Here is a 14186-nt window from a genome sequence, read left to right on the forward strand (position 1 = left end):
ACAGAGGTGCAGGGCAGAAATCTTGGTCAAAAAGTATGATCTTGTCTTAATATTAGCTAACCTTCATGTAATTCCTTTCTTGAATGACCCTGTTAAAGTAATTTCCCAGCATGGGCTATTAGTATTAGCATTTTCTACCTTTTTACTACTATAATAAATGAAAATACTAAATTACATCTATCCCTGAACTGTTTATTAAGAAATTTGCTTGCTGGTATTCTTTTCAGCTTTTCCTGTTATAAGCTGCTTTTTTTTTTTTTTTTTTTTTGTTTTGTTTTGTTTTATTGAGACTTAGTTCTCTCCCTTTTAATTAACTTTGTTCTATTAACCAATAGCAGACAAATTCCTTTTACCACACTTCCTTTCTCATTAACATTATTTTTGACTTTGATTGTATATAAAGTGGACCAATTAAGATAGAAGGAAATGAAAAAAAGCACATCAGCATTATAAATTGAGTGTATTACGGTGACCAGGCTAAACATAAAACTATATGTTGAATGAAATGTGACACTTAAATAAAAACAAAATGTTTATGGAACAATTCTGTGACATAGAACAGCAAAATCACAACACCCTACTTTAGACATAGGACAAATCAAATGGAAAAATAATAATTGCACGTTGCCTTTTAATGGTTAGTTACACTTTCTCCCAGAACTCAAGTCTAATTATAATGCATTTTCCCACTCTTTCTTTTTCTTTACAGTACTTGGGCTGTATAGAAGTCTTACGGTCAATGAGATCTCTTGACTTCAGTACTAGAATGCAGGTTGCAAGGTAAGATTTTGTGCAACTACATTTTTTAAAGCAACTTCTGAATTCTGCCCGCAGAGTAAAAAGGCCAGAAAGATGGCAAAACATGTGGTAAAGGATTTTTGGATACGATAAGTCCACTTTGAAATTTTACTTTTACATGTAAATCCCTCATGTGATATTAATACAGTTTCAGCAGGACTTAAAAACTATTTTCTCTGTGGATTTTTAATATGCTAGGAGCTACTTTAGAAAATTTTTTGCCTGTTCATTTTGTCAAGTAAAGCACTTTTCTGGGTACCAATTTAATGGCTTTTAAGCCAGTGAGAATTAGAATATGCTTAAAATCTATGATCTCAAAATTAATCTAGGGAGCTGGTTTGGCACCCATGATTATGGGCTTTATAGTAATTTCTTACGAAAAGTAAGAAACTACATGCATAAAGAATATAAAGGAAAATATATCACCCCAATGATACCAGAGACAAAAAAGAAAAAAGAAGAATGATTACTTTTTCAGACTGTGTGCAAGAAACAATAAGTTTGTATTAGATTCTTATGACAGTTCTTTTAAATGTATCATGGTATTTTTGTAAGAGCAGTATATAAGTACAAGACTAAAGAAGTAGAAGTGTCCATGAAGTATTTTTCTTTTCTATGAAAAATATTTTCTGAGAACTACAGGTATGGTGTTTTGCAAGCATTTTCACTTGAAAATCTGAGTCATTGATTTCAGAGGAATGTAGCAATGGTGTCTTCTAGAAACTGGAGACCACTTTTTCAAATTCTGGAATTGAAATGATAAAGAAATCATTTTCAAAGAAACATATATAAAGTGATATGACTGGATACAGTGCTTGAATTTCAACCGTTTGAGGCATCTTACACTTGACAATAAATAAATCTGTCATAAGCCATATATCATAACATAAACAGCTAAATATTTCTTTTATTAAATGAGAAAAATCACTTGTTTTTAGGCTTGGATTCTAATCATATGATCTATGTGCATTGACTTTGAGTTACACCTGCATACAGCAGCTTTGAATTGGGTCATGTAAGTCCTTACAAAAATTTAACCATTGATTTGTCAAGATGCTGCACTGATGAGAGGCATAGAAGCCAAAGGACAGGTAAATGACCAAATCCCATTTTTCAAACAATGTAGACTGTGGAGGCATTTGATAATTTTACTACTGTACTTTTAGAAATGTATAATGTACATTACTGATGTATTTCAGCAGTGACCTTTGAAAATTATTTCATATTTAAGCACACTTGTACTTCCAATGTAGATGGTACTTTTATATTTACCACTTGGAAATTCAGTGATACCGGCTTATGAAACAATTGTGATAATTATTTGATTTGTTTTCTATATGTGGAAGTGAATTAATCTTAATTTTTCTGCACAGTTCCCTTTACTGTATGCCTTCATTGTAATATTATTATACTTTTCTTATTTTCTAGCTTAAAGGCACTATACTGACATGAATACATAAGCATATTTGGTGATCTGAAGCAATATGGTCTACATAAACAAAATATCTTTGCCTTGTAGTTCCTCCAATTAAAAAACAAAAAGTTTATTGGCTTCTACTGTGAAACAAACTTGGAATTGTATTCTTTTTCTGTTGAAGTTATAGCATATATTACTCCATGAAATAATTTTGTTATTCTACCTTCCTCTAATTATATCTAGAGCATGGATTTTTTTTCAAGCAGGAAGCCGTATCTTCCTGATTTGCTTTTTATTTTGTATTTACAGTTTTATATTTATCATAAATGAAATCATTTTAATAATGCACTTCCTGATCTAAAATTTTACCTAAAAAGGTAGCTTTTGAATTGGGACCTAGAATCTTAATCTGCATTTCATTAATTCATCTGGCTCTAGAAATCCCCTTGTCATGTCCTAGGTTTTCAGTACTCACACGCTTTGTTATGTAGCATTTCACATACAAGCCTGTTGTTTATTAAGAAAATATTAAGGAATTGCTAGAATTCCCACATGGTAATTAATTTTATGGTGTATTTTAAGAAATATAACATAGGCCTCAAGGTATGTACTGTATTAATAAGGCTGATGTTCTGATGTTACAGGCACCAGTTCCCTCTTAAGAAGGCACCTGGTGCCTAATCATCTGTGCAGCCCTTTGATTACAAATAAAATAAAAGCACCCGAAAGTTACGCTTATGTCTACTACATCCTACATGTATTTTCAGGCATGTCCATTGCTGATTTCTCTGCAGCTTGCCACCAGTAAAAGAAAACTCTCCTGGTAGTCTGATGGCTCCTGATGTGGTGTGACCAAGGCTTAGGTCTGTAGTGTTAGCTGTGACTGCAGCAGCCAAGGAGCCAAGGTCCAAACCTGAAGTAAAAGCTTCTCTGTGTAAACCTCTCTATGCTGTTTTCTCTAACCAGAAGAACACATGTCACAGCAGCTGCAATCCCTTTCTGACCCACAACTTTATAAAATTATCCTACTGCATGCATCACACCTGTTGGATCTGTAATTTTTCAAGACCTTTCAAAACCAGCCATAGTAGAAAGTGATCTGTCTTGGTCTGATATGACTTCTGGCATTATGCAGTATTTACTAAGTATGATTAAAAAAAAAAAAAAGAGTCAAGTTACTTGATTTGTTGTGAAAGCCTGGGTGCATTTGTTCCTAATAAGTAGGCATCGTGTCTGACACATCCAAAGCACTTACTCCCCTTCTAGCACTGCATCACATGCCTGTCCCTGCTTCCTTTCTTAACCTTACTTTTTCTCCATATTGCAGAGCTTAAAGATAGGAAGTCAGTTATTAGAAATCCTAAATTTGCCTGTTTTCTGCCTTCAAGTTATTACATATGTCACTTTATGTCTCTGTCAGCTTTGAGGATGAGCAAATCCCCAAAAGTAAAATGAGCAGCATCAGTTCCTAGAAGAAAAACTTGTGGGGCTCAGTAATGGGAGGGTAAGATGTAATCTCCTGCTCTGCTTGAAAACTCCTGGTGTAATTTTAGACAAACTGTTAGTCCCAGTCACAGACATTTCTATGATTAAATGAATTAGTGCTTGTAAATGGCACTTAAATTGTTGAGTGAGCACTTAGAAATTACTTAAAAATTGGACTGAGATTTCCACTTATCTGGTGAATTAGAGGTAAGAAATTCATGGGAAAAGGTTGTGTAGATAATTTGAATGACTTTGAAATCACAGCTGTTATAATGCATTAGGAAAGTATATACATCAGTGTGCATGCATGGACATATCTGACAAATGAAGAACTTTGGCTTCAATTTCAGGAACTGCATCAAAGCCCCAGAGTAAATACTTTGGTCAGCAGCCTTTCCTTCCTTATTGCAGTCCTGTGAAATATCAACTTTTGCCATCTAATGCTGTCTTACCTATCCTATCCTGTAACTTGTATTTGTTTTGCCCTTTCATTTTTTGTACAATATAATGTTAAAACTTGCACCAATAAATTTATCTTCATGTGAGAGCAGTGAGCAAACAGTTTCACTTGGCATATTCTTCGTCAGATCTTAATAACCTTGGTGGTTCCTTGCAGTGGTATTACTGCCCTAATTCTGAGTTGAAGGAAAAAGTTGTGTAAAATTTCTAGCAGATTTTTACCTTTATCATTACACATATGAAGTCTCAAGATTCTCTTACTACAGGGGAAATAGAAGAACCAGAGAAGTATTAATCAGTTGTATTGTATTTATTCTTTCCTTTAATGAATGTAATATCATGTGAATCCTTGAGCAAATAAGAGGATGCGCCAGACGACGGTCAGCTGTTACACATAATGATAAATGAAAGCCAGCTGAATCCACGTGTTGCATCTTTAATTGCTCAGTGATAATTCTTGTAACACATGTGAAGTCAAGATGACTTTCTTGGGTATCAAGACAAACAAAAGCATTTAATTTTCAACATAGTGGAGGAACAGGAGGACTAGCAGAACAAGACTACTGAGCTAACCACGGGTGTCAAGTGGTTAAAGTTCATCCGAAACCTACCATCATCGTCATAGAAAGGGGCCACTCTTAAGATTCTTTGGCCAGGCTTTGGCCAAGCTTCAAGCTTTTTGTAAAAACAAATGTTAAAAATCAGGTAAAATTCCTTTGCAACATATGCAGTGTTTGCAGTTCATGTCATATGTTTGTATGCTCATTGTTAAATCTATAGTAGGACAATGGGTCCTCACTTTTGTGTTGTATGCATGAATGACATGCACTGGTTTCAATTAGATGTTGCATGCACTGTTTGTTGTACATCTGAGTCTGAACTACAAGGATGCATGTTCATTGGCATTTAATTGAATGCCATCAGTTTACTGCATGCAGCATCAAAAAGTCATACCTCCCCATGCCAAATAAAATATTAATTTGCATGTTGTTTTAATAGCAATAGGTCAGAGGATGGAAATACCTCATACCAGCAGTGGACCCAAATCCAAACTCTGATCCCAGTACTCTATATTAACTCTATTGGTGTCAACAGCTTTAAAAATATTCCTCTCCAAATTTGAGGCCTGAATTTTATTAATAAAATTATTAAACCAAATCCATTTATGGCAATATCCCTGGAGGAGAGATGGTGGAAATCCAAATGTTAGAATTGTATTTGAGTCCAATGCTAAACAGTATGAAACAGTTTAGTTGATGCAGTGTTTCACCTATACCTATGTTGTTTGCAGAAATTGTCAGCAAGCATCACTGAAGAAAAGGGTGGAAGATATTGCAAAAAAAGACATTGCAAAGCAAGAATGTGTCTCCTGTGATTCTTGAAGGCAGATAGGTAATCTGTTATCTGCAGTGAGTTCTGTATTCAGTGTCCTCCTTAACACGCTGTCATGCTTAAAGGTGAGTTAAGGTGTTTTATCTCTGCCTTCTTCCATGTGAACTCTGGGTGTGGGGTGGCATTAGGAGATGGCAGAACTCATAGACCATTTCCAGTTGCAGGAAGAGGTTGGCACAGTTACTTCAGTGTCAAAGCTCTGGGAAGCATGAGGTGCTAGCTGCTACTTAGTTCAGAAGTCTCAAAAGCGGATGGGGATATCCTTATAATTTGTACAGCATACCTCTGAGTGGGACAATGACAGCTATAGTGCTTGATAGTTTGAGAATAATTTACACTTGCTAGTTAAGCTATTATTAGCACAGGAATGGGGTAGAATAGCATAGAATAGAATGGGGTAGGTTTTTGCATGCCTAAGACTGGAATCTTTCCTTTTCAACGCAGTATTAGATGGAAATTGTTACCTAATATTTGGAATAATTTTACTAATATATGGTAATGCCAAGCCAGAATGAGAGCAATTAATTGAGCTCCCCAAGTCCATGTGCCTTTGTAAGAAAACAAAGAGCCTCTTGGAGAATGGGGAAGGTGGAAAGTTGGAAGCCAAATAGTCAGGGAAGCAGTGACGGATATCACTGCATCCTGGATTTTCAGAAAGATGATGAATCCTCATTGGTCTGCAGATCCAGGATCTAAAGCAGAGTGGTCTTCATATGGAATACGAAGTTAACAACTGACAGAAATCTGGAAACCAAAACACTCTCAATTTCTGCTGACAGCACCTGGCAGCTTGATTACACAAATAATTGACGGAATTTGTGTTTGTGTTGTTCTCATGACATGTGCAGTCACACAAGACAGTTCATCAATGCTGAACGGTCCTTTTTGGCAAACACAGCCCAGATATTTATAAAGTGTCATCTATCTGACACAAGAGAGCTCTGTGTAAGATACCTCTCCAAAGTCCTCCTTTAAACATGAAGTCAGTTAGGCATTAGAGAAAAATATTTGTTAGACTAAGTGTTTTCACTCTACTTCTGTAAAGTTTCCTGTGTCTGCCTTTGATATATCTGCTAATATCTACTCTTTGAGAGAAAATACTTTAGTAAATGACCTGAGGCTGGGACCAGTTTGGAGATTACTATGAACCTGATTTAGCAACAGAAGACAGTTTTATTTCTCTCTTCATTTCTCTGACCAGGACAGTAGCTAGAGACCAGTCTGAGTGGAAAAAAGCCTGAAAGTCATAAAAGATGCTAAGGGATTGAGCTACTTAGCACATGTAAAGCTTAAAGTACTTTTTATTAGGTATTTTTGGTGTCATTGACTATATTCTTGACAGTTAGAAGGTTGACTATAAGGAAGGTTTTGTAGCTGTACATTCAAAACTAAGGTTTCATATAACCTTTATGTTCAACAAAGCTGTGTATGCATGCAGAGTTAAGAGATATAGTTAAGGTGTGCTAGTAGGATAACCAAGTTTCACTCTACATTTTTTTAAAATAAGACCATTATTCAGAACTTTTGTATCGGAAGAAATCATCAAGATCCAGTAGATTTCTATGTTACTGATGAATGAAACTGGGTTTTCTGAAACTTAACTTGCATGTTATGGAAGAAAGTATAAATTGTACAGAAATTGTACAAAATATTCCTTAAAAAGTTATTGTCATCTTTAAATATTGAGAACAGAGTACTGAGCATGTCAATGGATAAAGAGTTTCTTTGCCAATGAAACCAAAGAGTCCTTCAAACTGCATTGGTTTCTCTTAGGAGATTAATGGAAGTCTCACACTGAAGATGCAGAAGCATAAGAATAACTATCATTATATAGATTGCATACTGCATATTTAATGACATGGTTTTCAAAGCCAGTCACTTGAGTGTATAAAGTTTATTCAATAAACCAAAAATTAAGTTGGCCAGCTTCCTTTCATTTTCTGCTTTTAGATTTTCTACATTTGAGAAAACTCCATATGAAGAAACAGAATGGGTAGCTGACAAAAGGAAAAAGAAGAGTTATCATCTCCTTGCTCTACAAGTGACACCAGCTTGATTGACGCATCTTCTTGATGCCACCTTGTTCCACAAAAGTTTTCTTCCAGGTTTCCCATGAAGACAGGCTTCACTTGAGTCAGGATGGCAACACATGGCATGGCTTGGTCTCTGCACCAGTTTCTATGGGTGTTTCCCCTCCAGGCTGCTGCTGCATGGTACTCTGGATTAATGGCAGTAGAATCTTCACATTTAGCTTTCCCTTTCTTTCCATAACTTTGATTCATTCTCCTTAGCTACTTCTTCAGCCTTGCATCCTCCAGACATGGTCAATCTGCTGTCAAATACTGGTTTAGTCTTCAGCGGTTGTGAATGTCCCCTGTGCTACTTCAGACAGCACATGCTCATTTTGCCTGTTTTGCAAATGAACAAAAAATATATCAATTATTAAACAGACTTCTAAAAATGTATTGTTGGTCTCTGTTTCTTTTTATTTAAATTATTTTCTCAGAAGCAAGTTATTTTTAAACCTAGTACAGACTTTGTTTCTTCTCAGCAAATACTGGCACAATACTTGGTAATGATTAAAAATGACAAGAACTTAGTACTGTTAAGAAATAACTGGGAACCTTCTGAAAGTTCTTCCATTTAGAAAATCAGTCTTCTGCTGTCTGTTTTTCAACCTGTGAAGTCCTAAGCTTTTGAGGTGGGGAAAAGTAAACTCAGGAACTACAGTACACTAGAATATCTTAACAAGTGAGTATTAGTAGGTTTTAAATATTTTGATACAAAACATTTCAGACTAAAATGTAGTCACATTTTCTCATCTCATTATTTGAGATGGTTTTACTTTTTCCAAATATGCTGGGAAAATCTGTGCTTTTTCTATGTGTATGTAATTTCCCTGAAATATGAGTTCCAGAATTTTGGGGTTTAATCAATTAAATCATATTCATTAATAACAGGAACAGCACAATCAAAACCTGAGAGTATTTTCATGTGATGATGTTTCATAGAGGAACACATTTGAACTTCCTGAGTGGACTACACTCTATAACAGAATAAAATATCACTAAAGCTATAAATTATACCAGGGCATTAGCCTTTTTAATGGAACTAAATGGCAATGTAAAATGTCCTTTTTTCTTTCTCAGATGTCAAACCACTTTAAAGCAGTATAGGTCAACCTCAGAAAAATCAGATCTTTTTACTCAATGCACTTGAATACTGGAATTATATTCAAAATACTCAACATGTTTTGTGCCAAGAAAATGACTCCACAGTATGACCATCTGCAAAGCAGAAAATACTCTTGGGCAGATTTGGAACTCAGCATGTGGTCCTTACTGCAGACAGCACAGTAACTAATTTTACAAGACATTGGCATAACTCTGCACTGATTTATCTGAGCCTAGCTAATGGAGCAGGATGTGGCTTAGAAAGGTGTAATGTGTGTCTATGTCAAATAATTTTCTTATTAGAAAGGAAGCAAATGTAATCACATCCAACTTTTCCAAACTGTGCAATATTTAGCCATGCAGATATATATATAACTTTTGTTTTTGCCTTCCTTAGGCAAGTGTTTCCATGCACATGTCAGGTGATGGCATGCTCAGCCTAGCAGCAATACCTGGGCCTGGGCTTGATTTGTACATCAGGTGTTTGTGCTGCTGAGGCATTTTCAAATTTGATTTGCTAAAAAAAAAAGGTTATGTCTACCCTGTCCTTCCTAGCAGTGCAAGCTGAAAAGAAGTCTTTAGGCCATACTTGCCACATCACTAGGCTGTCTGGCTATCTGACTGGGGAACTGTCACAGGATCATAGAATGGTTTGGGTTGGAAGGGACCATAAAGACCATTCAGTTCCAATCCCCTGCCATGGGCAGAGATACCTGTCACTGTACCAGATTGCTCACAGCCCCATGCAACCTGGCCATGAGCACTTCCAGGGCTGGGGCATGCACAGTTTCTGTCACAAACCTATTCCAGTGCCTCACCTCCCTCACAGTGGAGATTTTCTTCCTAATATCTTGTCTAAACCTACCGTTTCAGTTTGAAGCCATTTCCCCCCATCTAATCACTAAATGCTCTTGTAAAAATCTCTCTTCACCTTTCTTGTAGGTTCCATTAAGCTGCTGGAAGACCATATTAATTCAGTCTAAAGTCTTCACTTCTCAAGGCTGAACAATCCCAATTCTCTCAGCCTCTCCTCATAGGAAAGGTGCTTCATCCCTCTAAGCATCTTGGTGGCCCTTGGATAAAATGCATATTCAGTGCAGTGACAGATGTTTAGTTGTCCTTATTCTTCCTATTTTCTTAAAATACTGCTTTTAGACTCCTTAACTCCCACGCAGGGAGTGTGCCTTCTGTTGCAGGCATGCAAAGAGTTGCTGCCAGGACACTCTGACCTTGGTTACACAGAATTGCTCTATGAATGTTTTCTGAAGTTCCCACCATTTTCACTAAAAGCATTGTTAACGTGAACCCTGCAGTTGCTTGAATACATTTGGTATTCACAGAGGTTCAAAACCTAGTCTTCCCACAGTATTTGGGAACACTGAGTTATGTAAAACCAAGATATTTTACCAAAAGGAAGGCAGCTGGAAATTGTATAGTACTTTCTTATGGAGTGAGAGGACATGTAGCCTAGTTGGTTTTTTGTTTGTTTGTTCGTATGTTTGTGTAGTAGCGGGGGGGGGAGGGGGGGGGGTTTGGTTTTGGTTTTGGTTTTGGTTTTGGTTTGGTTTGTTAGGTTTTTCTTTTTTTTAAGTCTTCTGTGCTCCACCAAGATGAGGCATGCAAGGAGTAGTCAAGGCTGCCTTGTGAAGCTTTGCCCTGGGCTTCAGACTTTTCACCTAGTTATTTCCTCTCCTATCTCAAGTGCCAGTTTTGATCAACTTGAGGTTGATCCTTGGTCCTTGAATCAGATTCATCTGTTGAGTAACGCATTTTAATGTCTGGTTATCAGGTGCTGGCAGATAGGAGAGGTAGTAGCAAAACTGCTACAAGATCCAACTCTGCCCTAGAAATATAACAAGATTGCAGACATTTTTATTGAGTGCAGTGACCTGAAAATCCCCTTGTCTTTCTGTAAATTCCATGCTGCCCCTAGGGAGAGAAGATGACAGGGGCAAATAGGAAGAGAAATGAAATTTTAGACTAATTTATCCCTCAAGCACATATCTCAGAAATGCAAGTCCCTTCTGTGAGAGGCAAAACCTATGAGATATCTCAATGTACCTGTTGAGCCACTGGAAGAGACAAAGAGGTGACAAGTGTTGATGATGTCTCTGTGAGAGCAACTTGCAGTCAAAATGCCTGGGAAACTAAGACACACCTGGTGAAGCAAGAGGCATGGGTCTGAAAGAGTGAAGTGGGCTGGAGACTGCCACTGGCTTGAACTTCCCATTCTACTACCTCCAAAGGATTTACTTCAGCAGAAGAAAGAGTTGGGAAACCACAAGTTTTAGCTCAGTAGCCAGAAAGGATGACTCTGTAAAAGATGCTGTGTGCTTGTTTATCTTGAGACAAAGAAAAGCATTTTTAATGAATTTTTCTTTTGAGAGTTGTACTATTTACTTTTCCCTCGTTACACTTGCAGGAGTAACCCTTGTCTCAGTATTATGGTGATCACTGTATGATGCTTGCTGTGCTTTATTTCTAAGATGCATCAGACATGTTCTTTTAAACCAACTGCTTTCTACTTGCTCTGTAAGAAAATCTAGCAATTTCTTTAACTAAAACACTTGTTTGGAGTAAAAAAAAATGTTATGAAGGTGGGAACTAAATATAGGTGCTGAACTGTGAAATGGGGTATTGTAGCTGTAATGGTCTGGGTGCATATGCAAGTCAGGGTTTGTAGTGAGAGGCAATTTTATTGAAAAAAACAGATGTAGATGGGGAACAAAAAGACTTAAGAATTGTTATGGAACAAACTACATCTCCTCTAGACCTGAGGAAAAGACAGAGTGCTTGAAAGATTTTTTAAACGTCTCTCGCTATAAATCTCACACTTCTTCAAAATGACAGGACTGTAAACCTGCTTCAAGGTGTGTTCCATTCCCCCAGCCACCCATCTCCCAAACCAATAAAATGTGATTCTTTCAGGTGATTCCAACTTTTAATTGGGGCCAAGCTAAGAGTGCACAAGGCATGACTATATATCAGTTACTGATTGCCGCCTGATATAATCTATTGCATTTGCTGAGCCATTATAAGTTGAATGCTGATATGCATGTATGGCATTGTTCTCCTGACTCACTTGTTGATCCTGTGTGTAGTTCAAATATATAACATATGGCATAAAGTTGATATCATTTATGTCTTTATCTAGATGATGTTTCAAGGTTTTTATTATTTTGGCTGTTCTTTGTCTTGTAGTTCATTGTTTTCCATTCTTTTGCTTTCTGGTCTGTTTTTTTTTTTTTTTTGTTGTTGACTGGTTGGTTGGTCAGTTGGTTTGCTTTTGAGTTTTGGGGGTTTTTGCATAAAGTATGTGTTATTTGCATGGTTTTGGCTCTAAATATAATGTGCTGTTAATTTCAATACATACAAAAATAGTTAAACAAGGTTGGGAGTCACCTTTGCTCATTCCTGTGAAATCATTCTGCCTTGTAGTGGGACAAGCCTATTAAAGTCTTGTACCTAGTGGTCACAGGGAAGACATTTGTGTGTACAGGAGCAAATTCTAGACACTGATCAGGATGAAAATTCAGATAATAAATTGTTAAATTACTGAAATGAACTGTAAGATTTGTTTGGAGAAGTATCATTTCAAGTATCATTTTTGTGATGTAGAGTTTCTCTTCTATGAAAGGGTAAAGATTCAAATCAGTTTTGGTCATACATTTATTTCAGTCAACCTGAGTGCAATGGGAAGAATGAAGCAATGTTAAAATCAGAAATAAAATATTGTTTTGGGCAATGATTTTTCCCTATAATATAAATGTAAGGCCACTAATAAACTACTCATACTGTATTGAAATAGTATAAATTAAAATGTTGTACATCCCGTGTACTGTGTAGAATGTACATATTACCAAAAGTATTTTAGGGTTGTGATACTATCTTAATCCTGGTGGTTTTGCTCTGTCTGGAAAAGTGTATAGTATAGTAGTAAGAAAAATTATGTTTTCTAACTCTCACATTAAATAAACACTTTTTTTAAAAGAAGGTGTTAAGCAATGTACAAAAGTGAGACTGGAAAGATGGTATTATGAGCAATATTCTAATTTACAGTGAGAAAAGGTCTTTTTAATAGTGTGAGGAAACATTTTCCTTTTTAGAGGAAAGCTAACTGACCTACTAACTATCCTCACTTGTGCACAGAAATATAGTTGAAACTGTTCTCTCTAGTACATATCAAGCGTAATGAAGAAACCCACACATTCTTTTGCCATAAAGCTTTTTCTGTCTCTTCAGGGAAGCAATCAGTCGTGTTTGTGAAGCCATGCCTGGTGCCAAAAGAGCCTTCAAGAAACGAAAGGTATTTTTTTTCCTGTAGTCGAGTTGACTGTATTTTCTCTGTACAACACAGTGGAGACCAGGCACAGCAGGCAGGTGACTTTAAGGCAGCTTTGAGAATTGCAGATGATTAATCATTTAAAGTATTGGCTGTTTTTACTCACTGTATGTTGTCACTTGCCCTTTTTGTCAGGATCTGCTTTTGTACACATCTGGAGATATAAGTACATCTAGGATGAAGATTGTGCCTCTATGTTCCTTCCATAGAAACCTCCTCCTTTTACTTTCTTTCTTTTGTAGATTGCAGGTGGAAGAGTTAAAACCAACAAATGGGATGCCTTTTCATAAAATTAGTGAGTAAATTATGAAAATAGGTGCTGGAAGATATGCAAAACATATATAGTTTTGAAAGTGAATAGATTTGTTCTTCAAAGATAGATATACTAATGTCATTTAAAGAGTTTGGTAATCACTGATTTCTGGAAATGGAAAGGGCATGTGAGGTGATCCTTTGTCCCTCTGCTTTTTCCATAAATGCTTCAGTGCCCAGTGCTGATGGTGAGTCCAGTGTGTACCTGACATCGTTACTACCATGCTTTTATTTTCATTTGTGTGCTGGGAGTTAGAGCCTTCATACAGGGAGAGGAGGAAGCCTTGGCTCAGCTCCTGCACTGATGGCTCTCAACAGTCTCTTCCAGAGGCCTGCTAGCAAAGTTGGGATGTGATGCTATCTCTGGGGGGAGAAGAATAGAAAGCAGTTATTTATAGCCCTTGTGTGTGTTCTCGGGCACAGAAGGAGAATCCGCCGGTGAAGCAAAAGTTCTGCCTGCTTCCCCAGCTGCTCCACCATCTAGGCAGAATCTCAGCAGAAGGAACACAATGAAAAGCCACTTGTTGGCAATGGAGAACCACATACTGGTAAAATCAGTCATATGTGAAAACACGTGTCACAATGTAATTGGAAATTGTCTCAGAAATTAAAGCTATGGTTTCACCTCCACCAAATTTATCTCATTGGCATTTCTTGGTTCTCTGGCTTTTCATTTTAAATTTGAAAGTTAAGACAAAAGTATCTTTCTTCTTAGAAAGCAAAATGACACAAAATGTAGCTGAAAAAGTTAAACAGAGTTCCAAGCGCCTAGTGAGACATCTTGCTATATTACAGGTTTTAAAAGTAA

At 36.7% G+C, this 14186-nt stretch overlaps 1 protein-coding gene across 6 annotated transcripts in view; it reads left to right on the forward strand.

Moving 5' to 3' along the window:
- SHC3 (SHC adaptor protein 3) overlaps positions 1-14186 on the forward strand; it is a 58878-nt gene that overhangs the window by 16964 nt on the left and 27728 nt on the right. For all 6 annotated transcript variants that reach the window (XM_077790362.1, XM_021530425.2, XM_021530427.2 and 3 more), the window contains 2 exons: positions 710-780; positions 12967-13030. In XM_077790362.1, coding sequence (XP_077646488.1) covers positions 710-780; positions 12967-13030 — 135 coding nt within the window. The remainder of the gene's footprint in view (positions 1-709; positions 781-12966; positions 13031-14186) is intronic.

The sequence above is a fragment of the Lonchura striata genome, chromosome Z (assembly GCF_046129695.1).
Source record: "Lonchura striata isolate bLonStr1 chromosome Z, bLonStr1.mat, whole genome shotgun sequence".
Classification (NCBI taxonomy): domain Eukaryota; kingdom Metazoa; phylum Chordata; class Aves; order Passeriformes; family Estrildidae; genus Lonchura; species Lonchura striata.